Source organism: Lissotriton vulgaris, chromosome 2_1 (assembly GCF_964263255.1).
Source record: "Lissotriton vulgaris chromosome 2_1, aLisVul1.2, whole genome shotgun sequence".
Taxonomy (NCBI): Eukaryota; Metazoa; Chordata; class Amphibia; order Caudata; family Salamandridae; genus Lissotriton; species Lissotriton vulgaris.
In genome coordinates this window covers 2,100,771,214-2,100,796,636 of record NC_141687.1, presented here as the reverse complement: position 1 = coordinate 2,100,796,636, position 25,423 = coordinate 2,100,771,214, and the positions used below count along the sequence as shown (strand labels likewise).

The 25,423-nt window shown below is 42.0% G+C and overlaps 1 protein-coding gene across 1 annotated transcript; it reads right to left on the bottom strand.

The window, feature by feature from the left end:
- Positions 1 to 6,620: 6,620 nt before the first annotated feature.
- On the bottom strand, positions 6,621 to 23,245 carry LOC147733768 (uncharacterized). Its single transcript, XM_086957453.1, has 5 exons — positions 22,605 to 23,245; positions 17,751 to 17,786; positions 11,111 to 11,548; positions 8,346 to 8,561; positions 6,621 to 6,905 (listed from the first exon to the last, which is right to left on the bottom strand). The coding sequence occupies exons 3-5, from the start codon at positions 11,546 to 11,548 to the stop codon at positions 6,621 to 6,623; spliced, it is 939 nt and encodes a 312-aa protein (XP_086813579.1). The 5' UTR covers positions 17,751 to 17,786; positions 22,605 to 23,245.
- Positions 23,246 to 25,423: the final 2,178 nt, after the last annotated feature.

Genomic DNA, 25,423 nt, shown 5'->3' with positions numbered 1-25,423 from the left:
CTGAGGCTGAATGAGGGTGAGGTGTTGAGGGTGAATGAGTGTGAGGGTGAGTGAATTTGAGGGTGATGTTTTGTGGGTGAGTGCGGGTGATTGATGGTGAATGACGTTGAGGGTGATTGAGGGTGAGTGGATGATTGTGTGAGGGTGAGGGTGAGTGATTGTGTGTTAGGGTGAGGGTGTGAGTCTTATTCAGAATGTGTGTGGGTGTATGTGGATGTGTGAGTGTGTGAGTGTGCGTGTGTAAGGGTGGGTGGTTTGTGATGTTGGGGCATGTGATGGTGTGGTTGAATTCATGATGTAGAGTGAGGGTGTTTGAGGGTGAGTGAGGATTTGTAGTGAGTGAGGGTGATTGAGTTGTTGAGGGTTAGGTGTTGATGTTGAGTGAGGGTGATGTGTTGTGGGTGAGTCATGGTGAATAGTTGAGTCTGAGTGAGGGTGAGGGTGAGTGAGGGTGAGGTGATGAGGGTGAGTGCTTGAGGGTGAGTGAGGGAGGCTGGTTGTGAGTGTGGTTTTGAGGCTGTGGGTGATTAAGGGTGAGGTGTTGATGGTGAGGGGCAGAAGGTGAATGAGGGTGAGGTGTTGAGGGTGAATGAGTGTGAGTGAAGTTGAGGGTGATATTTTGTGGGTGAGTGTGGGTGAGTGATGGCGAATGACGTTGAGGGGGATTGGATGATGGTGTGAGGGTAACGGTGTGAGGGTGAGGGTGAGTGATTGTGGGTGAAGGTGAGGGTGTGTCTTATTGCGAATGTGTGTGGGTGTGTGAGGATGTGTGAGTGTGTGAGTGTGGTTGTGTGTAATGTTGGGGGGTGTGTGAGGGTGGGGGCATGTGAGGGTGTTGAAGTCATGATGTTGAGTGAGGGTGTGTGAGGGTGAATGAGGTTTTGTTATGTTGAGGGTGTGAATGTGTGTGAGTGTGGGGGTGGGTGAGGGTGCGTGAGTTAGATTGAGGGTGAAGCGTAGAGGGTCAGTGAGTGTGATGTGTTGAGGCTGAGTGATGGTGAGACTTGTTGAGCGTTAGTGAGTGAGGGTGATTGACTTGTTGAGGGTGATGTGTTGAAGTTGAGTGAGGGTGATGTGTTGTGAGTGAGGTTGATTGTGTCACTGAGGGTGCGTTGTTGAGGGTGAGAGGCTGAGTGTGAGTGAGGGCTAGTTATTGTGTTGAGGTTTTGAGGCTGAGGGTGAGTGAGGATTGAGTTGTTGAGGGTGAGGGGCTGAGTGTGAGTGAGGGATAGTGATTGTTTTGAGGTGTTGAGGGTGAGTAAGGGTGAGGTGTTGAGGGTGAGGGGCTGAGGGTGAATGAGGGTGAGGTGTTGAGGGTCAGTGAGTGTGAGGTCTTGAGGGTGAGTGAGAATGAGTGTGAGTGAGTGATTACGTAGTTGAGTGTGAGGTGTTGAGGGTGAATGAGGGTGAAGGTGAGTAAAGGTGAGGGTGAGGTGTTGAGTGTGAGTGTGGGTGAGTAAGAGTTGAGGAAGAGGGGCTGAGTGCGAGTGAGTTGGTGAGTGTGAGTGAGGGGGAGGTATTGTGGGTGAGTGAGGGTGAGGTATTGAGGGTGAGTGAGGGTGTATTTTGAGGATGAGTGAGGGTGAGTTGTTAAGGGTGAGTGAGGGTGAGGTCCTGAGGGTGATTGAGCTTGAGTGAATGGGAGTGAGGGTGACTGAGGGTGTGATTGGCATATGTGATTGTTGCCCATGTGTTAATGTTGATTCTAATGTTAAAAAAACTATTTTCGTATGTGTATACGTTTTTAAATTTTTTTCGTGTATGTACTTAAAATGTGTATTATTTCTGTTGTAGTAAAGGGTATTACGCAATGTATTCCCTTTACGTTTGTTACGTAAGGGATGTTAGCGTTCTATCTTTTATTTGATGGTGATGTAATGTTGTGCGCTACGTTATTTTTAGTCAATCGCAGCTCTACGTTGTGTGACGTAGCGTTGCATTTGCCGTGCGTGAACGGGGCGTTTTCTACATTGGTGTGAATGTTTGAGCGGTAAAGGTGTGTTATTCCTCCGTCGTTGTTGGTGCGTCGTTGGACTGGTAAGATGTACATTTATTAACATTGAGTACATGAATTAGAATGTATTAATACTTGTGTGTATATACGTGTTATTCATAATGTTTTATTATGATGTATGAGTGTTTTATTTGTATTTCGCCTTGTGTATTATCGATTTTCGAGTTACAATCTTCTTTAGTAGTGTTGTAAAAGATATATGTTTGTTAAAAAAAAAATTTTCTAAAAGTTACATAAAGCAATGTTTTTTTTTGTATGTATTATGTCTTTGACATTGCGTCCGTTGTGATTTCGCGCTGATTTTCCTTGTGTTTAGCAATATTTCTAGATCTTTATGCGAATGTTGGCTCGTGTTTAAGTTGATAGTTCGGGATGCATTGAGTAATCTTTGCTAGTGTCTTCCTGGAATGTATTTTCCGGCGTTTCGTTTCGCCAGAGGTGGCACTGTGATGTTTATTTTTGCCTCTGACTTAGCTTTTTCTTGTGTCATTTGTACCGGTCTGTGACTTGTTTCGCCGGTATTCATTTATTTTGTTTGTTGGCTTTTGTACTTAAAAGTATTATGTATGCACTGTGTATGTTTTATTTTGTTTCTGTGTTTCTTTTCTAATTTCTTCATTTCAGGGAATGAGCTGCTACGATCGACAGGTAATGACAATTTTATTGCCTTATTATGAAAGAGTGCCTTTGTGAGTTTTTATACATTTGTTGATGCATTTCCTTTTCGTGATGTTACTGTAATGATTCTTTTCGGTCTTGCTTTGCTAGCTCGTATTTCCTGTCTGGCTCCTCTCATTTGAGTGTGTTTTGTATGTTAACAATGGCTGCTATTTCGTTTTATTGTTTGACATGGTTCGAGTTTCGTTTTCCCGTACGTGTTTTGCGGTCGCACTTGCCTTGTGTGTAGTAATTTCCTCTTGCACGGCCTCCCTTATGTCCATTTCGCCAGCAATAGCACATTATTAACATTCGGCACCCCCACACTACAATTGAGCAACATGAGATCATCAGTCTTTGGCAGTAGAGCTGTATTTAGAACTCCCCCAGTCTCATTTAGATATAGAACTGCAGTACTGTACAGCACCAAAGCATGCTTGTATTGCTGTGATTGTGTGTGCAACGTACCAAAAGTTCTTGTACAGTGTGCACTTTGGGCAGTTGGTGTGTGTGACTGTTGAAAGCGTGTCTTGATGGCTGTTTGTGTGGGTGTATGCATGGTGAAAGGATGCACTGATGACTGTTGTGTGTGTACGGCTTGTGAAAGTGTCCATTGCTAGCTAATAGTGTGTGTGCCTGTTAAAAGCGCACATGTTTGGATTGTATGTAGTTTGTCTGATGTGTAATGCTGTAGTGGTAATGAGTGGTGCTGTTGTTGTAAGTGTTTGTGTGTAGTTGTAGTGTGATAGTGTGTTGATGGTGAGTGAGGGTGAGGTGTTCAGGGTGAGAGGATGATGGTGTGAGGGTGACGGTGTGAGGGTGAGTGATTGCTGGCGAGCGTGAGGCTATGAGGCTTATTGAGAATGTGAGTGGGTGTGCGAGGATGTGTGATAGTGTGTGAGTGTGGATGTGTGTGAGGGTGGTGGTGTGTGAGTGTGTGGGCATGTGAGTGTGTGGTGCTTAGTAATGCTGTAGTTGTGATGTGTTGTTCTGTGCTAGTGGTGAGTGGTGCTGTGTTGATGTTTAATAATTACCACCACAGCATAACTTTGCACCACAACAGTTGCACTTCTCGCAACAATGGCATCACTGATGTCCCCGAATGCAACATGCAGCAATACCACTTTATCTTTCTGCAGCCCCACATTACCATTGAGCAACTACACTGCATTACTCTGCACTTCCACATCCGTATTTTGCACACCAACAGTCTCATTTAGACATAGTAGTGCAGTACCGATGACTGTTGTGTGTGTATGCTTGTTGAAAGTGGCCATTGATAGATGTTGTGTGTGTGACTGTTAAAAGGGTACATGTTTTGATTGTATGAGCTTAGTTTGCTGCAGTGGTGATGAGTGGTGTTGTTGTGGTAATTGTTTTTTTGTGTGGTTGTAGTGTGATAGTGTGTTGAGGGTGAGTGAGGGTGAGGTGTTGAGGCTGAGTGAGGGTGAGGCGTTGAGGGTGAGTGAGATTGAGGGTGAGTTAGTGTGAGGTGTTGAGGGTGGGTGAGGCTATGAGGGTGAGTGAGGCGTTGAGGGTGAGTGAGGGTGAGGTGTTGAGGGTGATTGAGGATGAGTGAGAGTGAGAGCAAGGAAGGTGTTGATGGGGAGGTGTTGTGCGTGATTGAAGTGGTGTTGTGGTGGTAATTGTTTGTGTGTTGTTGTAGTGTGATAGTGTGTTGAGGGTGAGTGAGGGTGAGAGTGAGTGAGACTGAGGGTGAGGTGTTGATGGTGAGTGAGGGTGAGGAGTTGAGGGTGAGTGAGGGTGAGAGGATGAGGGTGAGTGAGGTGTTGAGGGTGAGGTGTTGAGTGTGATTGAGGATGAGTGATAGTGTGGGTGAGTGATGTGTTGAGATTGACTTAGGGTGAGGCGTTGAGGGTGAGTGAGGGTGAGGTGTTGAGGCTGAGGGTGAGTGTGGGTGAGGCGTTGAGGGTGAGGCATTGTGTGTGTTTGTAGTGTGATAGTGTGTTGAGGGTGAGTGAGTATGAGGGTGAGTGAGGGTGAGAGTGAGTGAGAATGAGGGGGAGTTGTTGATGGTGAGTGAGGATGAGTGAGGGTGAGGAATTGAGGGTGAGTGAGGGTGAGAGGCTGAGGGTGAGTGAGGTGTTGAGGGTGAGGTGTTGAGTGTGATTGAGGATGAGTGATAGTGAGGGTGTGTGATGTGTTGATGTTGACTGAGGGTGAGGCATTGATGGTGAGTGAGGGTGAGGTGTTGAGGCTGAGGGTGAGGAGCTGAGGGTGAGTGGGTGAGGCGTTGAGGGTGAGGCATTGAGGATGATAGAGAGTGAGGTTCTGAGGGTGAGGGTGTGAGTGTGGGTGAGGCGTTGAGGCTGAGTGAGGGTGAGGTGTTGAGGGTTATTGTTGATGAGTGAGAGTGAGTGTGAGTGAGGAGTAAAGGGTGAGGTGTTTAGGGTGAGTGAAGTGTTGCTGTTGTGGTAAGTGTTTGTTTATAGTTGTAGTGTGATAGTGTGTTGACGATGAGTGAGGGTGAATGAGGGTGATGTTTTGAGTGTGAGTGAGGGTGAGTGAGGGTGAGTGAGTATGAGAGTGATTTGTTGAGTGTGAGGTGTAGAGGGTGATTGATGATGATTGAGATTGAGGGTGAGTGAGGAGTTAAGGGTGAGGTGTTGAGGGTGAGTGAAGTGAGGGTGAGTGAAGTGTTGCTGTGTTGGTAAGTATTTGTTTGTTGTTGTAGTGTGATAGTGTGTTGACGGTGAGTGAGGGTAAATGAGGATGAGGTGTTGAGGGTGAGTGAGTATGAGGGTGAGGTGTTGATGGTGAGTTTTTGAGGGTGAGTGAGGATGAGTGTGGGTGAGGTGTTGAGGGTGAGGAGTTGAGGGTGAGTGAGGGTGAGGTACTGAGGGTGAGTGAGGTATTGAGGGTGAGGTGTTGAGAGTATTGAGGATGAGTGAGAGTGAGGGTGAGTGATGTGGTGATGATGAGTTGTTGAGGGTGAGGTGTTGAGGGTGAGTGAGAGTGACGTGTTGTAGGTGAGGGTGAGGGGCTGAGGGTGAGTGTTGGTGAGGCGTTGAGGGTGAGTGAGGGGTTAAGGGTGAGGCGTTGAGGGAGAGGTGTTGAGAGCGAGGGTGATTGAGTGTTTGAGGGTGCAGGGTGGAGGGTGAGTGAGGGTGAGGTGTTGATGGTGAGTGAAGGTGGGTGAGGGTGATGGTGATGTGTTGAGGGTGAGTGAGGATGAGGTGTTGAGGGAGAGTGAGTGTGAGGTGTTGAGGGTGAGTGAGTGTAATTCAGGGTGGGTGATGAGTTGAGGGTGAGTGAGTGTGAGAGAGGGTGTTATTGACAAATGTGAGTGTTTTGCATGTGTGACTCGTTATTGTAAAGTGTGTTTGTATTTGTGTATGTTGTTGTGGTAGAATGATGCTGTTGCGGTGGTGTAGAGTGATGTTGGTGTGTTGATGAGTGTTGTTAGTGAGGTGCTTCCTAATGCTGTAGTTGTGAAGTGTTGATGATGAGTTGTGCTGTGTTAGTGTTCAACTATTACCACCACAGCATAACTCATTCCAACAACAGTTGCACTTCTCCCAACAACCTAATTTGTGATGTCCACCAATGGAACACGCATCAATACCACCTTAACATTCGGCCCCCCACAGTAACATTGCTCAACAACACAGCATAACTCAGCACCAGCACAGGCGTCTTTAGCTCAACAGTCTCATTCATACATAATACTGTAGTGCGTGTAAGCTACAAAGTATGTGTATTTTGTATATGTTTTTCTAATGTCAAATGGATTGGCTAAATCTTGTATGTGGGTGTGACTATGTTGTATAAATGGAGTGTCTTAGTTATAATTTGCCTTTCGAATTGAAAAAATCACCATAGAAGTAGTAAAATTTGTATTACACACTTGTTTATTTTTAAAAAAAAAACACAAATATTTATTGTTTAACTTTGTACAAAAAAAAGATATCCTGGCAACATGCAAAATTTAATCAGAACATATTTCATCGTCTTTTTCTTTAAGAATCTTTATGATTTGCCCATTACAAAAGACAACTTCAAAATTTTGTGGCAAAAAATGGACAAGGGCATCTCCGATGTTCTCAACGTCCTCATCTAACATAAACCATTTAATTAAGATCTCGTTTTCGATGGGCATCGATTGCAATTCGTCTGTGTTTGTCACTTTTATTGTGATGATACTTGTTTGCTCAGTAGAGCTTTCAACACCATAAATTAGAATGTCCATCTTTTCCTCTGGTGGGGCTGTTACCTGTTGAGAGAAAAGAAAAGCAATAATTATTTTTAAAATGTGTATACTTTATTTTTTGTGTAAGGCCTATAGTGGTTGAAAGGGACAGAGTTGTTGAAAGGGACACATTGGGTGAAATGGACTGAGTAGGTGAAAGGGTCCCAGTTGTTGATAGAGTTTGAGTGGGTGATAGGTCGAGACTGGGTGATAGGTGGTGGTAATAATTTTTTTGTGTGGTTGTAGTGTCATAGTGTGTTGAGGGTGAGTGAGGGTGAGATGTTGAGGGTGAGTGAGGGTGAGGCGTTGAGGGTGAGTGAGATTGAGGGTGAGTCAGTGTTTGAGGATGAGTGAGAGTGAGGGTAAGTAAGGGGCTGATGGGGATGTTTTGAGCGTGATTGAAGTGGTGTTGTGGTGCTAAGTTTTGGTGTGGTTGTAGTGTGATAGTGTGTTGAGGGTGAGTGAGTATGAGGGTGAGTGAGAGTGAGAGTGAGTGAGAATGAGGGGGAGGTGTTGAGGGTGAGTGAGGATGAGTGAGGGTGAGGAGTTGAGGGTGAGTGAGGGTGAGGGGCTGAGGGTGAGTGAGGTGTTGAGAGTGAGGTGTTGAGTGTGATTGAGGATGAGTGAGAGTGATGTTGAGTGATGTGTTGAGATTGACTGAGGGTGAGGCGTTGAGGGTGAGTGAGAGTGAGGTGTTGAGGCTGAGGGTGAGAAGCTGAGTGTCAGGGTGAGTGTGGCTGAGGCGTTGAGGGTGAGTGAGGGTGAGGTGTTGAGGGTGATTGAGGATGAGTGAGAGTGAGGAGTTAAGGGTGAGGTGTTTAGGGTGAGTGAAGTGTTGTTGTGGTGGTAAGTGTTTTTTTGTAGTTGTAGTGTGATAGTGTGTTGACGGTAAGTGAGGGTAAATGAGGGTGATGTTGTGAGGGTGAGTGAGTATGAGAGTGGTGTTGAGTGTGAGATGTTGAAGGTGATTGATGATGATTGAGATTGAGGGTGAGTGAGGAGTTAAGGGTGAGGTGTTGAGGGTGAGTTAAGTGTTGCTGTGGTGGTAAGTATTTGTTTGTTGTTGTAGTGTGATAGTGTGTTGACGGTGAGTGAGGGTGAATGAGCGTGAGGAGTTGAGGGTGAGTGAGTATGAGGGTGAGGTGTTGATGGTGAGTTGTTGAGGGTGAGTGAGTATGAGAGTGGGTGATAAGTCTAGAGTGGGTGATAAGTCTAGATTGGGTGATAGGCCTAGAGTGTGTGAAAGAGCCAGAGTTGTTGAAAGGTCCCGAGTGGGTGAAAGCTCCCGAGTGGGTGAAAGCTCCCGAATGGGCGAAAGGTCCCAAGTGGCTGAAATGTCCAGAGTGGGTAAAATGTCCAGAGTGGGTGGAAGGGGCAGAGTGGGTGAAAGGGCAAGACTGGGTGCAATTCCAAGAGTGGCTGAAAAGAGATAATTGCAAAACTTTGTTTGTTCGTTGTGCTTACCTCCATTTTGCTATGGCGCGTTGTATTCAATATTTTTTGGCAATTGAATTCATGTACAGTGACATGAGTCAGGGTCACATATTTCCCAAGATGTATTTTAAATAGTGACGCTTCTCTCCACAGTGTCACTTTTATATCATCAGTTGCATCTTTTATTGTAATGGATTTGAGTGGGGTATCTTGCCCATTGATAAACACCGTTTTTGCGTCCTCTTCCTACACAAAAAGAAAGCATTCTATTAAATAGTGATTGTAAAAACAGATATTACTAGTGCATTGTCTGAAAGGCTATATAATGTATCATATTTAACGACCCAAATGAACCTCCTTTCTAAAAGATTGAAATGTTTCTTGTAAAAAATGGCCTTGTACATAGTACTTTTTTTTGTAGTATACACCAAAGCACTGGCATCTTATATTTTTCAAAAGTAGTACTTGCTACTATGTGTGAAGAGTGCATAATCAAAAATTTGTCCAGTTAGTTATTGAAGTTACTAAAGGTGTAATGTGTGTGTAAGTGAACTATGCATTTTTTAAGTAGACATGATGACATGAGTGAGTGTGATGGTGAGGTGTTGAGTGTGAGGAGTTGATGGGGAGTGAGGGTGAGTGAGGATGAGGTGTTACGTGAGGGTGAGGTTGAATGTAAATGAGGGTGAGTGAGGGTGAGGGTGAGAGGGTGAGGGTGAGAGTTTGAAGGTGAGTGAGGGTGAGAAGTTGAGGGTGAGTAACGATGAGCGTGAGTGTGAGTGAGGCTGAGTAAGGCAAGTATGCATATTTTTAGTAGACCTGATGACATGAGTGAGGGTGTGGGTGAGGGTGAGTTATTGAGGGTGAGGTGTTGAGTGTTAGGGTGAGTGAGGGTGGGGTTGAGGGTGAGTGAGGACGAGGTGTTACGTGAGGGTGAGTGTGAGTGAGGCAGAGTTAGGGTGAGGCGTTGAGGGTGAGTGAGAGTGAGGGAGTGTTGAGGGTGAAAGATTGAATGTGAGAAGTTGAAGGTGAGTAAGGATGAGTGTGAGTGTGGGTGAGTGAGGGTGATTAATTGAGTGAGGGTGAGGTGTTGATGTTGAGGCTGAGGTGTTGAGGTGTTGAGTGAGAGTGAGGGTGACTGAGGAGTTGAGTGAGAAGTGTTGACTTTTTGAGGGGGAGGTGTTGAGGGCGAGTGAGGGTGAGTGAGGGTGATTGAGTGAGAGGTGTTGAGGGTGATTGAGGGTGATTGAGATTAAGGCTGAGTGAGGCATTAAGGGTGAATTGTTGAGTGTGAGGTGTTGTGTGTGAATGAGGGTGAGGTGTTGAGAGTTATTGAGGGTGAGAAGTTGAGGGTGAGTAAGGATGATGCTAAGTGAGGGTGAGTCATTGATGTTGATTGTGAGGCTGAGGTGTTGAGGTGTTGAGTGAGAGTGAGTGAGTATTTGAGGGAGAAGGGTAGAGTTTTAGAGTGGGAGGTGTTGAGGGCTAGTGAGGGTGATTGAGGCTGAGTGAGGAGGAGGTGTTGAGGGTGATCTCGGCTGAGTGAGATTGAGGGTGAGTGAGGCATTTAAATTGAATTGTTGAGGGTGAGGTGTTGAGTGAGAGTGAGAGTTGGGTGTTGAGGGTGAGTGATGTTGACTGAGGGTGAGGCATTGATGTAAAGACAGTATTTGCGTACTTTTGGTAAACCCAAAAAGAAAAATTCTACAAAATAGTGACAGTAAAAAAACATAGTAGTAGTGCATTGTATCACTGGTAATATAATGTATTATATTTCACGACCCAAATGAACATACTTTCTACCATAGTGCAATTTTTTTTTAGTAAAAATTGTCATTGTGGAGAGTACTTGAATTTGTACTATACCCCAAAGTACTCACATATTATATATCTCAAAACTATTCCTTTATACATAGTGTGAAAGAGTGTGAAAGAGTGTCTAATGCAAGCTTTTTTGATGTTGTCCGTGAAGTTCCTAAGGGCCCGATGTAGGTAAATCCCATTTTTGTATGTAGGTACCAACATCTGGATTCATTACAGAATCCTTAACAAATCTTTAATTACCAAATCGGTAAATAGCGAATAGGTAATGCGCATTAATTCATATGGGTTTTGAAGGACATAGGAATGATTAGGCATTACCGAATCGGTATTTACTGAATCTGTAATTAAAGAATTATGAAGGGTGCAGGTGGTGTCACTTTGACACCCTCCTGCACCGCCAACAAAGGCACAGGTGCCATGTGGCAAGCATACCTGCTGTAAGGGCAGGTCTGCCTGTCACATGCCATAGGTATTTTACCCTGGATTTGTATTCCATGGTAAAATACCGATTGTGTAAGCCATGTACAGAAGGTACATTGCCTACCTACATTACATTTCAGTTAATTTTATTGAATCTGTAAATCTACCGTTTCGGTTAATAAACAGATTTGCTAAAGTTACCTAAAATGTGCCCCTACATCTCAATAGCCCTTTACCGATGTGAAACGGGCCAAAATCTTTTTTTTTTGGCCGATTGGGATCGCTAAAGGGCTACCTACACCGGGCCCCTAAATGTGTAATTTGTGTGTAAGCCAACTATGCATTTTTGTACTAGACATGATGACATGTTTGTGTTGATACATCTGGCACATATTGTCCCTGAAACAGTCATCAGACTATTTATACTTGCAATTTCGAAAAAGCACAAATACATAAGATATGTCATTTACAATCCTAATAAGTCCAACTCTTCCACTGCAAGACAATATTTTTTTTAGTTGACATGATAACATGTTTGTGTTCATACTTACGGCAATTATTGTCCCTGAAACGGTCATCAGGCTTTTTAGACTTGCCCGTTTTATTTCCTTGATGGGAGAAGCCGATGGTGCAGGCGGATGCAAAATGTTGTTTGCTTGTTGGATCAGGCCCTCCTCGATTGTCATTGCGGGAAATTTGGTTACTTTAGTTTGTTTTGTAATTAAAATTGTTTTGTTTTTGAGAATAAAGTTCCGTATCAGTAGTCCACAGTTTATTTTCGTTTGCTCATATAAATTTTCTTGGTAACAAGTACATTTAATTGTTCCAGTTTTATCTGCTAAAGCCAAATGGAATAAAATTTTCTGCTCTTGTTTAGCATTTTTGTACGTAGTTTTCCCTGAGCAGCTGATGACATTAACTCTTATTGGTTTCTGGTATGGTTTGTTGTCATCAGTATTAATGTTCATTATTTCTTCAATAGACATCATCTGAAATAGAAAATGTGATATAACATGTTAAATACAAACCCATATTGGTTTATGATCACTGTAATAGCATTCTAAAGTACCATAGTTGTGTAGTTGGTCATTTGTATATATATGATCTAAAATGGATTGGTAGTTAGTTGTGTAACTGTTAATGAGTTGTTGACATTGTAATTTTGTTTCAAAGAATCCAAGTAATTGCTTGCTGTTTGCATTTGTTTGAGATACATCCACATTGAAATCCCCTATAATAATCAATTTGTGCATGGGGTAAAAATCCGTAATATTAGTGATGAAATCAAAAAGAGAAGTTATACTTTTTAGGGGTGGTTTGTATAAAATAATAATAAGGTAATCTGTGTTATCAATCTGTAGAGTAAAATGTAAAATGTCTATCCCTTCAAGTGTCTCATAAATAGGCAATATAAATAAATCTTTTTTGTAGTACATAATCATTCCATGGTTTGTGTTGTATGTATGAAATTTATCAAATATAATGTGATGATATTGTTCTATACTGAAATCATTAGCTGTAGCATTTCTTGTAGTGTTGATCTCAGTTAAGCAAATAATGTCTGCTTGTAATATATTCCTATCCGCTACCATAGATGAAAAATTTTTCTGTAGTGATCTTATATTGTGTGCAATGATATTGAAATGTGCACTGTATGTATGTAACTGTGGGATATGTATTTCAAGTGGCATTTCTGTCCTTAATCTGTGCATTTCCTCATTAACTTGTGGATGTACTACAATTTTACGTTCATCAAAATTGTGTACATAGACATTTTGTATTGATTTTGCCCTGCTAATAGCAACATAATGCAAATGATGAATCTTGCTGTTATTAAAGTGTATATAAAGTGGTTCAAGAGTTGCACCTTGTGTGCGATGTATAGTGCGTGCTGATGCTTGGCGTAAAGGAAATTGCTTCCGTATAATGGTAATAAATTTCTTAGTGTATTGGAAATGTCTAGCTATAGCATGTATTGGTGTCCATGTATTTTGTGTTTGTGAATGAAATAAGTGTTTATATTGTTGTCTGGTTGTTTCTCCTATAGTGGGATTGTCAAATAACAACCAAACAATAATAGGTGTATTGTTAATCAATTCTACTAATTGTACAACACCAGTTGCGCCATTTGTTAAACCATCATTGACATCCACATTGCAACTTAAATCATAACGAAGTTGTAAGGCAATGTGTAATGTATGTGAAAGGCCCATTGTTTTCTGTGGATCTTTGGGCAGTTGCTTAAGAATCGTTTTTTTCACACTTTCAGACAAATCAGAACTAACAGTATCGCTTGCTACTGTTATGTAGACAGGATAATCTTTGCAATGTTGTTCTAAAACCTTTTTGTTAATTTCATTAACTTCTAGATTAGTTGACATGATATATGGAATTGTTTCTAATAAAGTCTCATCAGGTTGTATTTCCCTTTGCTTAATTTGTGAAATATCTTCTTCAGTATGCTTGCCTTCTCTCAATCTGTTTAGTAATTCAGCAAATTGTAGATCTTCTTTTTGGCGCATAATTTTTGTTAATTCAAAAATTTTAAAATGTTCTTTCCACAAGTTAGCACTTAAAGGACCATACATTTGTGTCGAATCCTGAAAAATGTATCTGTCAAATACAGGTTTTAATTGGTAAAAGTCACCAATGGCTAAAATAGAAATTCCTCCAAATGGTTCATTAGATGATTTAATTTCTTGAAGCCTGTTATGTATAAAATTCAACATATTGTGGCCTACCATTGAAATTTCATCAATAATAACAACTCTAACATGCATCATTTCCATTTGTAGAGCAGTTCTATGTTCATGACTCAGTTGTTTATAAGACAAACTTTGCGACACAGGTATTTTGAAAGTGCTATGCAGTGTTTTGCCATTAATATTATGGGCAGCCTTTCCTGTTGGAGCAGTAAGTAAGATATAAACATTATCCGGATTTTCACCGGCCTTAGTGTTATAGTAGCGTAGTAAAGTTTGATAAAGTGCAGATATTACAAAACTTTTCCCAACACCAGCCCCTCCAGTGCAAAAAGTATAGCATGGAGTGCTAGTAGTTTTAAACCAATGCAAGTGATGGTAAACAAAGTTAAGTTGTTCTTCCGTTAAGTTTTGCATAAGTTGTTGGTATTTTTCATTGGGTAAAAGAACGTTAGTTGATCTTTGTTCTTCAGTTGTAGTTCTAATTCCTAAATCTAGAGCCAAATCATATCTATTATTATGTTCTGGATTTTGGTCTTCTGTCTGTATATTCACAGTTGGTGATAGAGGAGGTGAAATGACATTTTCATGAGACTGTTCATGAATAATGTTTGTAAGTTCACCATGCTGTTTGTTATAGATTTTTAGTTGTGTGTCAACAAATGTTTTAACTTCCAGATACCTATCATAGTAAGTTTCCTTGTTGATTAGTATTTTTTCTTCTTCCCTCCATGGATAGTGCAACATTAATATTTCTCTATAATACTCTTCCGGTTCATTATTTTTGCTAAATCTGCAAAAGCGTATTATTTTCCCTTGTCTGCGCTTATTTAAAGCATAATCATAATTATGTTTCTGTTGTTGTTTATTTCCGTCACTACATTCTATTTCTAATTCTTCCTCATCTGAGCTGTAAAAGTTTTGTTCTGCAAGTAAATCTTCGCAATCATTTATTTCTTTCCCATGTGTTTTTTTCTTCACATAGTTGAAATTAGCCGCATAGTCTGCTAACGTGCACATCTCTAATGATTGTGGCCGTTTGCAGTACTTAATAATAATATTTTCACATTGAATGTCAGTGGAATTTTCGGGCAAGTTATTAATAGTTTCGATATCACGCATTAAATAAGTTCTTTTCTCTGGACGGCTAGTATTAATAAATACAAATGATCGTGAGCTTTTCCGTAATGGTATTTGAAGAATTAGATATGCTGCTTCTTGAGCACTAATTTCTGTGCAGTTGAGGAATTTGTTCCCTATGTGTTTAAGTTGATCTTTGATATTACTATTGCTTGGTACCTCTTTAGCAGCTTGCGCTAGAAGTTTGCTAATTCCTCTTTGCGATTTACTGATATATGAGATAATATAGACTGCACAAGCATAAGGGTCTAGTATAAACTGCAAGTCTATATTTGCTCGCCAAGCTTCTAAAAGAGTACTATTGTAGTTATTGATGAAGCATTCGGCTGGTGTTCTTTTTAAAAAAATAGTTGTTTTTTGTAAGCTAGTTTGTATAGAAGTAATATATTCTTTATCATCCATTTTAATGAAGTCCAAAAATTCCTCAAAAGAAAGTGTATTAAAAGTAGTATTATTCATAGCTTCATGTATTATTTTCATATTATCTTGCCATTGGTTATTTGTCTCCTCCAGTGTTAATGGCTCTAATATGAGCGTTCTTGACATTGGATATTTGGGATATTGATATTTGCATGTCCGTTGCTGTTTACGTCTGCAATTTTTGGTGTGACCATGCCTTTGTAGATTTATTAACGGTTGTAAAACAGGGTTTTCAGACTTATGACAAGTGATATATTTGTCAATAAAGCTATTGACTTCTTCCACTGGTGAAACACCATACAATGGTGCTTTGTTTACCCAGAGTAATGCATGTATATGTGGAGAACCTCTCTGTTGGAATTCGACTCTGTAAAAGTAGTCTACTATTTCCCCAATTGGATTAGTGCCATTCAGCAAAACACAATTAAAGAATTTCCTAACTTGATAGTCAAACTGTCTTGCACATGTTATTGGATCTTCTTGTATTAATTTACTTTTAGTTTCCCAAGACATGTTTAAGAATTCTTCCTCTGTACATTCCTGTAAGTTTCTAACTCTCAATAGTATATTTATTAAATGGTGCCATTTTGTTTCTGCAGCAGATAATGTCAAAAAGAAAGTGGGAATGCCAAGTTGCCTTATCATAGCAAAAATATCTTTTTTGCAACCTTCCCAATATGGAGGTGAACTGCGTATAGTTTTTAATACTTTGTACCCCTCATTGAACTGTAAAACATTGGCAATATTACATTTAATGTCTTTAGCAGTTATTTTATTCCCATCTGTAAAATGTTTTCTGATGGAAATGTTGATTTTACCATGGATCTGCTTAATATGTAATTTCTTCAGTTTAAAAAAGACATTAGTAATAGATTTAGCGACTCTTCTATCATAACTCCTTAACTCTGCTTGGCAAATAGTACTATAATGTACCGGTATGTGTCTTTCCTTATTGTTAGGTCTTCGTTCACCACAAAAAATAGTAGGGAAAGCCAAAAACTCTGAATCTTTATCCTCATATAAACCTCTTGGCGTGTTATGTTCAGCTGGAGCAAAACTTAACACATTCAGCGAATTACTAGTAATAGTTTCATTTGTTAACATAGTATCCAAATTTCCAGCTTCTATGTTGTCCGAACTATCAGATGAATTGTTTGTTTCAGAAGTCTCATTGTGAGATTCTATTTCTGGAGGTATATACTCCCAGTCAGGGTTAATGGTAACACCATATTCATTAAACATTCGACTATTTTTAGCTAGCCATGTAGCTGCCTTTTTTACAGTATTTGGTCTAATATTCTCATAATGTGTATATGATTTATAGATTAATTTCCTTTTTAATTTCACTGGGATTGTCATGGCGTCATTAATTTGCCTTGGTAAAATTGTAACAGTTGTCATAACATCTGCAGGTACATTAACTACTGCACCTGATAATGATTTTTGAAAACCGCGTGGCAGACTCCGAATTTGTAAGAATGGTATCCTAGGTGAAACTAATCTTTCTTCTAAATCATATAATTCTAATTCAACTGGTACATTTGGGAAGCCCATGCCATTTACAATTGAACATGGTGGTATTTTGTTTTTGCGAATGTAATAATAGCAAGTCTTACAAATAAAAGTTGTTTTCTTGTTACTAATGTTACACTTGTTGAAAATTTCGGATTGGCTAACACTGCGTATATTTAGCAACGTTTGTTTATGCCACAGTTGATTGCAAAGAGTACAAATGTACTCTGGCCCATGCAATATTTCCCGGTGGAATTTGCGAATGATTGTATGGATTTGTTTACCTCGTTTCTGTCTTTGGCCCTGCGTGAAGATGGGTATGTTATTATCAGTAGCACTTAGTTGACTGTTGGTAATGTCTTCTTCAGCTGTATTAATTTTTTTTCTTTGTACAACTGTAGTTGGACATGTACTTGAATCCCTTTTTCTTTTCCGAGACTGTTTATTTGTTCCCTGGATAGCTTTACTATTACCTGGTAATTGTGGTAAATGATTGCTATTGCTATTCCCTCCCTTACTTGTATTCTGTAAATGATCAGAAGACATTGATGTTGATGTTATCGTCTGATTAGGAGTACATTCAGTAGTATGTACCCAAATTTTTCTTTCTTGCGGCAGTTGACTATTTTTTTTGTGCACAGTAAGTGCTTTTGTAAAGGATTTTCTTTGAATGACTTTTATATCTATTGGTGTTAATTCAAATTGGACACATTGCTCAGCCTGATGTTTTAAGTTATATGCTAGTTTCATAACATATTGAATTAGCCCTTCAAACGAATTAAATGCAATTGTAACACATGTTCCGTTTGAATGAGGCATGCCTTCATGGTCCCTACTATGTGAATCAAATACAAAGTATGATTGCATATGTTTGAAAATAGCTATTACATAAACATTCATACAAAGTAGAACACCACAGTGCTTCTTAATAGTAACATTTAATGCTGTGCTAATATCTGGGTAGGCTTTATCAAAACGTTTAAGGACATCACCGTAGTAAGCATTCCGTAGCAAAAGTGAATATATCTCTTGATTGTGGTCTATATACCTTGGCAGGTCATCTGGATGCATAAGTGTTTCTTTGTTAATAGAATGCATTTGGAGATATAAAGCGTCCCCACGGTCCATTATATAATGCAGATCATTAGAGTTCCAAGTAGTTACTGGCTTGCATAAATTGTGCAAGACAGCAAAAGCACTATTTGGTAAGCATTGCTTACCTTGTGATTTGCTATTAAATTTGCTATTCCCTTGATGGTAACTTGCTTTTAAGCATTTCTGCATCTTCAAAGTTATACTGAAATGTTGTTATCAACAAATGTAAATTGAGAAGGTTTGTGAACTAAAAAATTTTTTAGGGGACTGTAAGGTATGAACTTTTAACAATTTTTAAACGAAGTGGCAAAGTAGTATTTACCTTAACTTCTGTTTCTTTTGTTGTTGTTTGAATAATCTGAAAGTTGAAAAAAAACATATTGTTTAGAATATATTTCTCCGAATTTTTGCCATAAAAGACACATTAGCATGTAAATAGTCTTTTAAAGACCTGTTAAGAGCTCTAGTGCTGCTGTGAGTGTATGTGCCACGGCTGGCACACAGGCAGGGTGAGATGATAGAGGGAGAGAGAGGGAGTGGGAGGAAAAGGGGGACAGAGAGAGAGTGAGTGAGTGCGTGAAAAGTTAATACTGAGAGACGTTAAAAAATGTGTGTGTGTGTTATGTGTTGCATTGAATCAGAGAATGGATGAGGTGTGAGGAAGGTAAAGGGAGTGAGAGGGAGAGTGATAGGAAGGGAGACGGGGATGGAGGGAGGGAGAGAGAGGGAGAGGGAGACAGAGGGATTAACAAAGTTAGAGTGAGAAAGAGGAAGGCAAGAGAGAGGGAGGGGGAGCTAGAGAAGGAGAGAGAGGGTGAGTGTAGGTGAGGGGTTGAGGGTGAATGAGGATGAAATGTTGAGGGTGTGAGTGTGAGGGTGAGGTGTTGATTGTTGTTGAGGTGAGGTGGTGAGGGTGAGGGTGAGGGTGAGTGAGGGGGAGGGGATGAGGGTGAGTGAGGGGGAGTGGTATTGAGGGTGAGTGAGGGTGAGGGTGAGGGTGAGTGAGGGTGACGGTTTGATGGTGAGTAATGGTGAGGGTGAGTGAGGATGACATGTTGAGGGTAAGTGAGCATGAGGGTGAGTGAGCATGAGGGTGAGTGAGCATGAGGGTGAGTGAGCATGAGGGTGAGTGAGGATGGTGTGAGTGAGTGTGAGTGAGGGTGAGGGGTTGAGGGTGAGTGAAGGTAGATTAGGCTTAGAGATTGAGGGTGAGTGATGGTGAGAAGCTGAGGGTGAGTAAGGATGAGGCTGAGTGTGGGTGAGTGGGAATGAGGTGTTGTGGGTGAGTGAGGTGTTGAGGGTGAGTGAGGCTGAGGTGTTGAAGTGTTGAGTGAGAGTGAGGGTGAGTGAGGAGTTGAAGGAGAAGTGTTGAGGGTGTGTGTGTGAGGTGTTGAGGGCTAGTGATGCTCAGTTTTATGTTGTTGCTGTCACCCCGAGCCTTAACCACTGACCCTGCCCCCACCGATGCGGTCATTGGACACTAAGTAAACATTAAATTTTGCCCCTGAGAGAAAGATTGTGAGTAGGCATGTAATAGAGTGTGTGTGTGAAAGTGTCCTTGTTCGTGGAATGTGTGTATGAAAATTTTGTTGTGGTGTGGCGAAGTGTTGGTGTACCCAGTTACTGTGGAAGTAATGTAGAAAGATAGAGAGGGAGTAAATGGGAGACAAATGGAGAGTTATGTACAAAGACAGAAAGGAAGGGAAAGTTAGGGAAAGGAAGGGAAATGGAGGGAGAGGAAGAGAAAGGGAGTGAGATGCAGGGTGATAGGGAGGGAGACGGAGAGGGAGGGAGAGAGGAGGAAGAAAAAAGGGGGAGTGAGACAGAGGGAGGAACACAGTTAGAGTGAAAGAGAGGAAGATGGGAGAGAGGGAGGGGGAGCTATAGAGAGGGAGAGAGAGCTATAGAGATGTAGGGAGTCCGAAAGAGAAAGAGAGCGAGAAAATTATGTGTATGCCGGGAGGGCTCAGTGCACGAAGCCTTCGGCTGCAGGGTCCTGTGATTAACCTCATGGTCAGTTTAATGTTGTTGCTGTTGCCCCGACCCTTAACAACTAACCCTGCCCCCACCGATGCGGTCCTTGGACACAAAGTAAACGGTACATTTTTCACCTGCTTGAAAGATTGTGATTAGCCATGTAATAGAGGTTGTTAGCGAAAGTCCCCTTGATAGTGGATTGTGTGTATGAAAAATTTGTTGTGGTGTGGCGAAGTGTTGCGAACGGATTATGACTGTACTATTCCCCCTAATGTTGCAATGTGCCTGTGACTAGTGTAGTAAGTGTATGGGGAATTTTTTTTTGGGTAGGCAGCTAATTCTGGCTTGGAATTGTTGTTGGGGATGGAGAGGGAGTGAGTGTGTGCGTGAAGAGTTAATAGTGCGAGACGTCCTGAAAAATGTGTGTGTGTGTCATCGTGTAACTTAGATTACTTCCTATATTGTATTGAATATGAAAATGAAATGAATGCGGTGTGCGTGTAATATTGAAAGTGTACACAGTTAGTGTGCAAGTAATGTAGAAAGATAGAGAGGGAGTAAATGGTAGACAAATGGAGAGTTATGTACAAAGACAGAGAGGAAGGGAAAGTTAGGGAAAGGAAGGGAAATGGAGGGAGAGGAAGAGAAAGGGAGTGAGATGCAGGGTGATAGGGACGGAGACGGAGAGGGAGGGAGAGAGGAGGAAGAAAAAAGGGGGAGTGAGACAGAGGGAGGAACACAGTTAGAGTGAAACAGAGGAAGATAGGAGAGAGGGAGGGGGAGCTATAGAGAGGGAGAGAGAGCTATAGAGATGTAGGGAGACCGAAAGAGAAAGAGAGCGAGAAAGTTATGTGTATGCCAGGAGGGCTCAGTGCACGAAGCCTTAGGCTGCAGGGTCCTGTGATTAAGCTCATGGTCAGTTTAATGTTGTTGCTGTCGCCCCGATCCTTGACAACTAACATTGCCCCCACCGATGGGGTCCTTGTACACAAAGTAAACAGTACATTTTTAACCTGCTTGAAAGATTGTGAGTAGCCATGTAATAGAGGGGGTGGGCGAAAGTCCCCTTGATAGTGGATTGAGTGTATGAAAACTTTGTTGTGGTGTGGCGAAGTGTTGAGAACGGATTCTGACTGTGCTATTCGCCCTAATGTTCCAATGTGCCTGTGAATAGTGTAGTAAGTGTAAGGTGCATTATTTTTTGGGGTAGGCAGATAATCCTGGCTAATATGTTATTGGATGTGTGCTTGTGAAAATGTAATACTAGTAGTTGTACGAGTGGCTGTTTCTGTGTGTCAGCTTGTAACTTGGATTACTAACTGTGCAAGTAAAGCAACGAATGAATGCATTGTGCGTAAATCTTGTAAAGTGTTGCCTGTTTACGTGCAAATTAATGTTCAATTAGAACTTTTGACTGAAAGTTTGGTGCTGTAGTGGCGAAGTGCTATGATGTTACATTGCGTAGGAGTTGCACGTGTTGTATAAGGGTGGCAGTCAGTGTTTTGCCTAATGTGACAGGCTGTGTGTGATTAGTGTAAGATGCAGTGTTTTGCCTAATGTGACAGGGTGTGTGTGATTAGTGTGCTATAGAGAGGTAGGGAGACGAAGAGAGAAAGAGAGCGAAAAATTATGTCTATGCCGGGAGGGCTCAGTGCACGAAGCCTTCGGCTGCAGGGTACTGTGAATAACATCATGGACAGTTTTATGTTGTTGCTGTCGCCCCGAGCCTTAACCACTGACCCTGCCCCCACCGATGCGGTCATTGGACACTAAGTAAACATTAAATTTTGCCCCTGAGAGAAAGATTGTGAGTAGGCATGTAATAGAGTGTGTGTGTGAAAGTGTCCTTGTTCGTGGAATGTGTGTATGAAAATTTAGTTGTGGTGTGGCAAAGTGTTGGTGTAACCAGTTAATGTGCAAGTAATGTAGAAAGATAGAGAGGGAGTAAATGGGAGACAAATGGAGAGTTATGTACAAAGACAGAGAGGAAGGGAAAGTTAGGGAAAGGAAGGGAAATGGAGGGAGAGGAAGAGAAAGGGAGTGAGATGAAGGGTGATAGGGAGGGAGACGGAGAGGGAGGGAGAGAGGTGTAAGAAAAGAGGGGGAGTGAGACAGAGGGAGGAACACAGTTAGAGTGAAACAGAGGAAGACAGGAGAGAGGGAGGGGGAGCTATAGAGAGGGAGAGAGAGCTATAGAGATGTAGGGAGACCGAAAGAGAAAGAGAGCGATAAAATTATGTGTATGCCGGGAGGGCTCAGTGCACGAAGCCTTCGGCTGCAGGGTCCTGTGCTTAACCTCATGGTCATTTTAATGTTGTTGCTGTCGCCACGACCCTTGACAACTAACATTGCCCCCACCAATGCGGTCCTTGTACACAAAGTAAACAGTACATTTTTCACCTGCTTGAAAGATTGTGAGTACCCAGGTAATAGAGGGTGTTGGCGAAATTCCCCTTGATAGTGTATTGTGTGTATGAAAAGTTTGTTGTGGTGTGGCGAAGTGTTGAGAACGGATTATGACTGTACTATTCCCCCTAATGTTCCAATGTGCCTGTGAATAGTGTAGTAAGTGTACGGTCAATTTTTTTTTTGGGTAGGCAGCTAATCCAGGCTAATGTGTTATTGGATGTGTGCTTGTGAAAATGTAATACTAGTAGTTGTACGAGTGGCTGTTTCTGTGTGTCAGCTTGTAACTTGGATTACTAACTGCAAGTAAAGCAACGAATTAATGCATTGTGCGTAAATGTTGTAAAGTGTTGCCTGTTTACATGCAAATTACTGTGCAATTAGAAGTTCTGACTGAAAGTTTGGTGCTGTAGTGGCGAAGTGACATGATGTTACATTGCGTAGGAGTTGCACGTGTTGTATAAGGGTGGCAGTCATTGTTTTGCCTAATGTGACAGGCTGTGTGTGATTAGTGTAAGATGCAGTGTTTTGCCTAATGTGACAGGGTGTGTGTGATTAGTGTGCTATAGAGAGTGAGGGAGACGAAGAGAGAAAGAGAGCGACAAAATTATGTGTATGCCGGGAGGGCTCAGTGCACGAACACTTCGCCTCCAGGGTACTGTGAATAACCTCATGGTCAGTTTTATGTTGTTGCTGTCGACCCGACCCTTAACCACTGACCCTGCCCCCACGTCGGAGTGTTAGGAACGGAAGTAAAAATTGTGTAGAAGAGTGAACAGTTGGCTGTACTTACTTGATATATGTTGGTGCGCAGTTTCTTTCCCCCTATCAAGGAAATGTTGAAAGCGTACCAATAACCTACAAGAGATAACAAAAAAAAAACAATATGTATCTGTTGTTTTAAACCAAGGTATGACCTGTTTTAGAAATTACGTAGTCTTTTGCTAAGTATTACCATAGAAAATGAAGATTTGCAAACACACATGTCGCAGAATAATTTAACACAGGTGCAATGTTGATATAGTAACAGTTCTAATAAACGCAACTAAAAATATCAATACTGTCCCTTAGATGTATAGAAATAACACTTGCATGCACTTACGTTCTAAGATTGAATGCCGTAATTTTTCAGTGGCTGTTGGTCGATAGCAGCAAGTTCAGCGCCGTTCTGTAAGTCGAAGTTCTGTCCTCGCTGGTAAAAAGAGAGTATGACTTAAAGTGACCCGTCCCTCTGCTTAAATAGGGGGTAACGATGCAAGAATCTTTTTTTTCTTTTTGTGTTTAAGAAAGGATCAAAGCTTTTAGTCCTTCCCTTGCCCCAAGGAAAAGTCACACTAGCTGATGTGCGCGACTTGGAAGTGTGAATGTTTGAATGTGTATGCAGATGGAGTTTCGACATAGGCGCGCCAGTAGACTTCACTGGGCAACTCCCTTAAGGCCATATAAGAATTTGCTCGGAACTAACAAAGCAAAGGGCCTTTTTTTTACGTTAGTGTAATTGGACTTCAACTGTCTGCTCGAAGTTACACTTAAAAATGGCATATATAAAGCATCAAAAGTATACAAAGTTTCACTTAAAAACATACAACTCTTGTAATATAGTGGCTCGAAGTTGTGCCGTTTAGGTTTAGTATGAAAATACTGAAAATTGCCGCGGATGCGTCCATTAATGTGTGTGTGGTAACGTTAAAAAAAAGTGGGTGAATGAGAAAGATGGTGGATAATTTTGTTTGGCAAAAAATAAATGGAAAGACAGGTGTGGTGCTGAACGGGTCAAAGGCCGGATGCAATATTTGCCATAAAAGTTGTGTTTTCCGTTTCAGTATGAAAATAGTGAACATTGCTGCGTAAGTGGCCCTTACATGTGTCTGTGTGTATTTTTAAATGCTATGGGAATTTTGGCTGTGTGTGTACGTGTTGTAAATACAGAATTTCGCTGCGGGTGCGTCCCTTAATGTAAGTCTTGTAATATACAGGCTCAAAGTTGTGGCGTTTATGTTTAGTATGAAAAGACAGGACATTGCTGCAGATGCCTCCATTAATGTGTGAGTGTCACCATAGAAATACAGTGTGAGAATGAAAAAGATGGCCGATGATTTTGTTTGCCAATAGATAAATGTAGCGATAGGTGTGGCGAAATGTTCGGAGCTGATTTATTTGCCATCAAAGTTGTGTTGTTATTTGTTGTATAAAAATAGTGAGCATTGCTAAGGATGCGGCCCTTGAATGTGTTTGTGGGTAATTTTAAATGCTAGGAATTATGTTGGTGTGTGTGTACGGCATGGTATGTAAACTATAGTAGTTTTGTTAACGTTTCCAGACACCATTTTATCCTTTAATGTAAATCAACTTGAACTGTCTACTCAAAGGTACACTTAAAAATGGCATGAGGGGTTGAGGGTGAGGATGAGTGAGGGTGAGGCTGAGGTCTTGAGTGTAACTGGAAGTAAGAGTGAGGGGTTGAGTGTTAGTGAGGGTGAGGTATTGAGGGTGAGTGAGGGGAAGGGTGATTGAGGTATTGAGAGTTACTGAGGGTGAGGTGTGTAGGGTGAAGTGTTGAGAGTGTGGGTGAGGGGTTGAGGGTGAGGGAGGGTGAGTGAGGGTGAATGGTTGAGGGTGAGGGGTTGAGGTGAGGAATTGAGGCTGATGTTTTGAGGGTGAATGAGTGTGAGATGTTGATGGTGAGTGAAGGTGAGATGTTGGGTGAGGCGTTGAGGGTGAGTGACTATAGAATTTTTCTACCTTACTGTCATTCGACTTGAACTGTCTGCGCCAAGTTACCCTTAAAAATAGCATGAGACGTTGAGGGTGAGGGCGAGTGAGGGTGAGACTGAGGTGTTGAGTAAGGGTGAGGGGTTGAGGGTGGGTGAGGGTAGGTGAGTGTTGAGGGTGAGGGTGAGGGTAGGTGAGGGTTGAGGGTGAGGGTGATTGGTTGAGGTTGAGTGGTTGAGGGTGAGTGGTTGAGGGTGAGTGGTTGAGGGTGAGTGGTTGAGGGTGAGTGGTTGAGGGTGAGTTGTTGAGGGAGAGTGGTTGAGGGTGAGTGGTTGAGGGTGAATGGTTGAGGGTGAGTGGTTGAGGGTGAGTGGTTGAGGGTGAGTGGTTGAGGGTGAGTGGTTGAGGGTGAGTGGTTGAGGGTGAGTGGTTGAGGGTGAGTGGTTGAGGGTGAGTGGTTGAGGGTGAGTGGTTGAGGGTGAGTGGTTGAGGGTGAGTGGTTGAGGGTGAGTGGTTGAGGGTGAGTGGTTGAGGGTGAGTGGTTGAGGGTGAGTTGTTGAGGGTGAGGTGTTGAGGGTGAGGTGTTGAGGGTGAAGTGTTGAGGGTGAGTCGTTGAGGGTGAGGTGTTGAGGGTGAGGTGTTGAGGGTGAGGTGTTGAGGGTGAAGTGTTGAGGGTGAGTCGTTGAGGGTGAGGTGTTGAGGGTGAGATGTTTGAGAGTGATATGTTGATGGTGAGTGAGAGTGATGTGTTTGTTGAGTTGTTGAGGGTGAGTGGTTGAGGGTGAGTTGTTGAGGGTGAGTGGTTGAGGGTGAGTGGTTGAGGGTGAGTGGTTGAGGGTGAGTGGTTGAGGGTGAGTGGTTGAGGGTGAGCGGTTGAGGGTGAGTGGTTGAGGATGAGTG

What these genes read in the sequence shown, in the direction of transcription:
- LOC147733768 (XM_086957453.1), bottom strand. Translation starts at nt 11,548, where the DNA reads ATGATGTCTATTGAAGAAATAATGAACATTAATACTGATGACAACAAA. An exon ending in TTTCAGGGACAATAATTGCC is followed by an intron (nt 8,562 to 11,110) that starts GTAAGTATGAAC and finishes CTTTTTGTGTAG; the next exon opens with GAAGAGGACGCAAAAACGGT. An exon ending in CGCGCCATAGCAAAATGGAG is followed by an intron (nt 6,906 to 8,345) that starts GTAAGCACAACG and finishes TTCTCTCAACAG; the next exon opens with GTAACAGCCCCACCAGAGGA.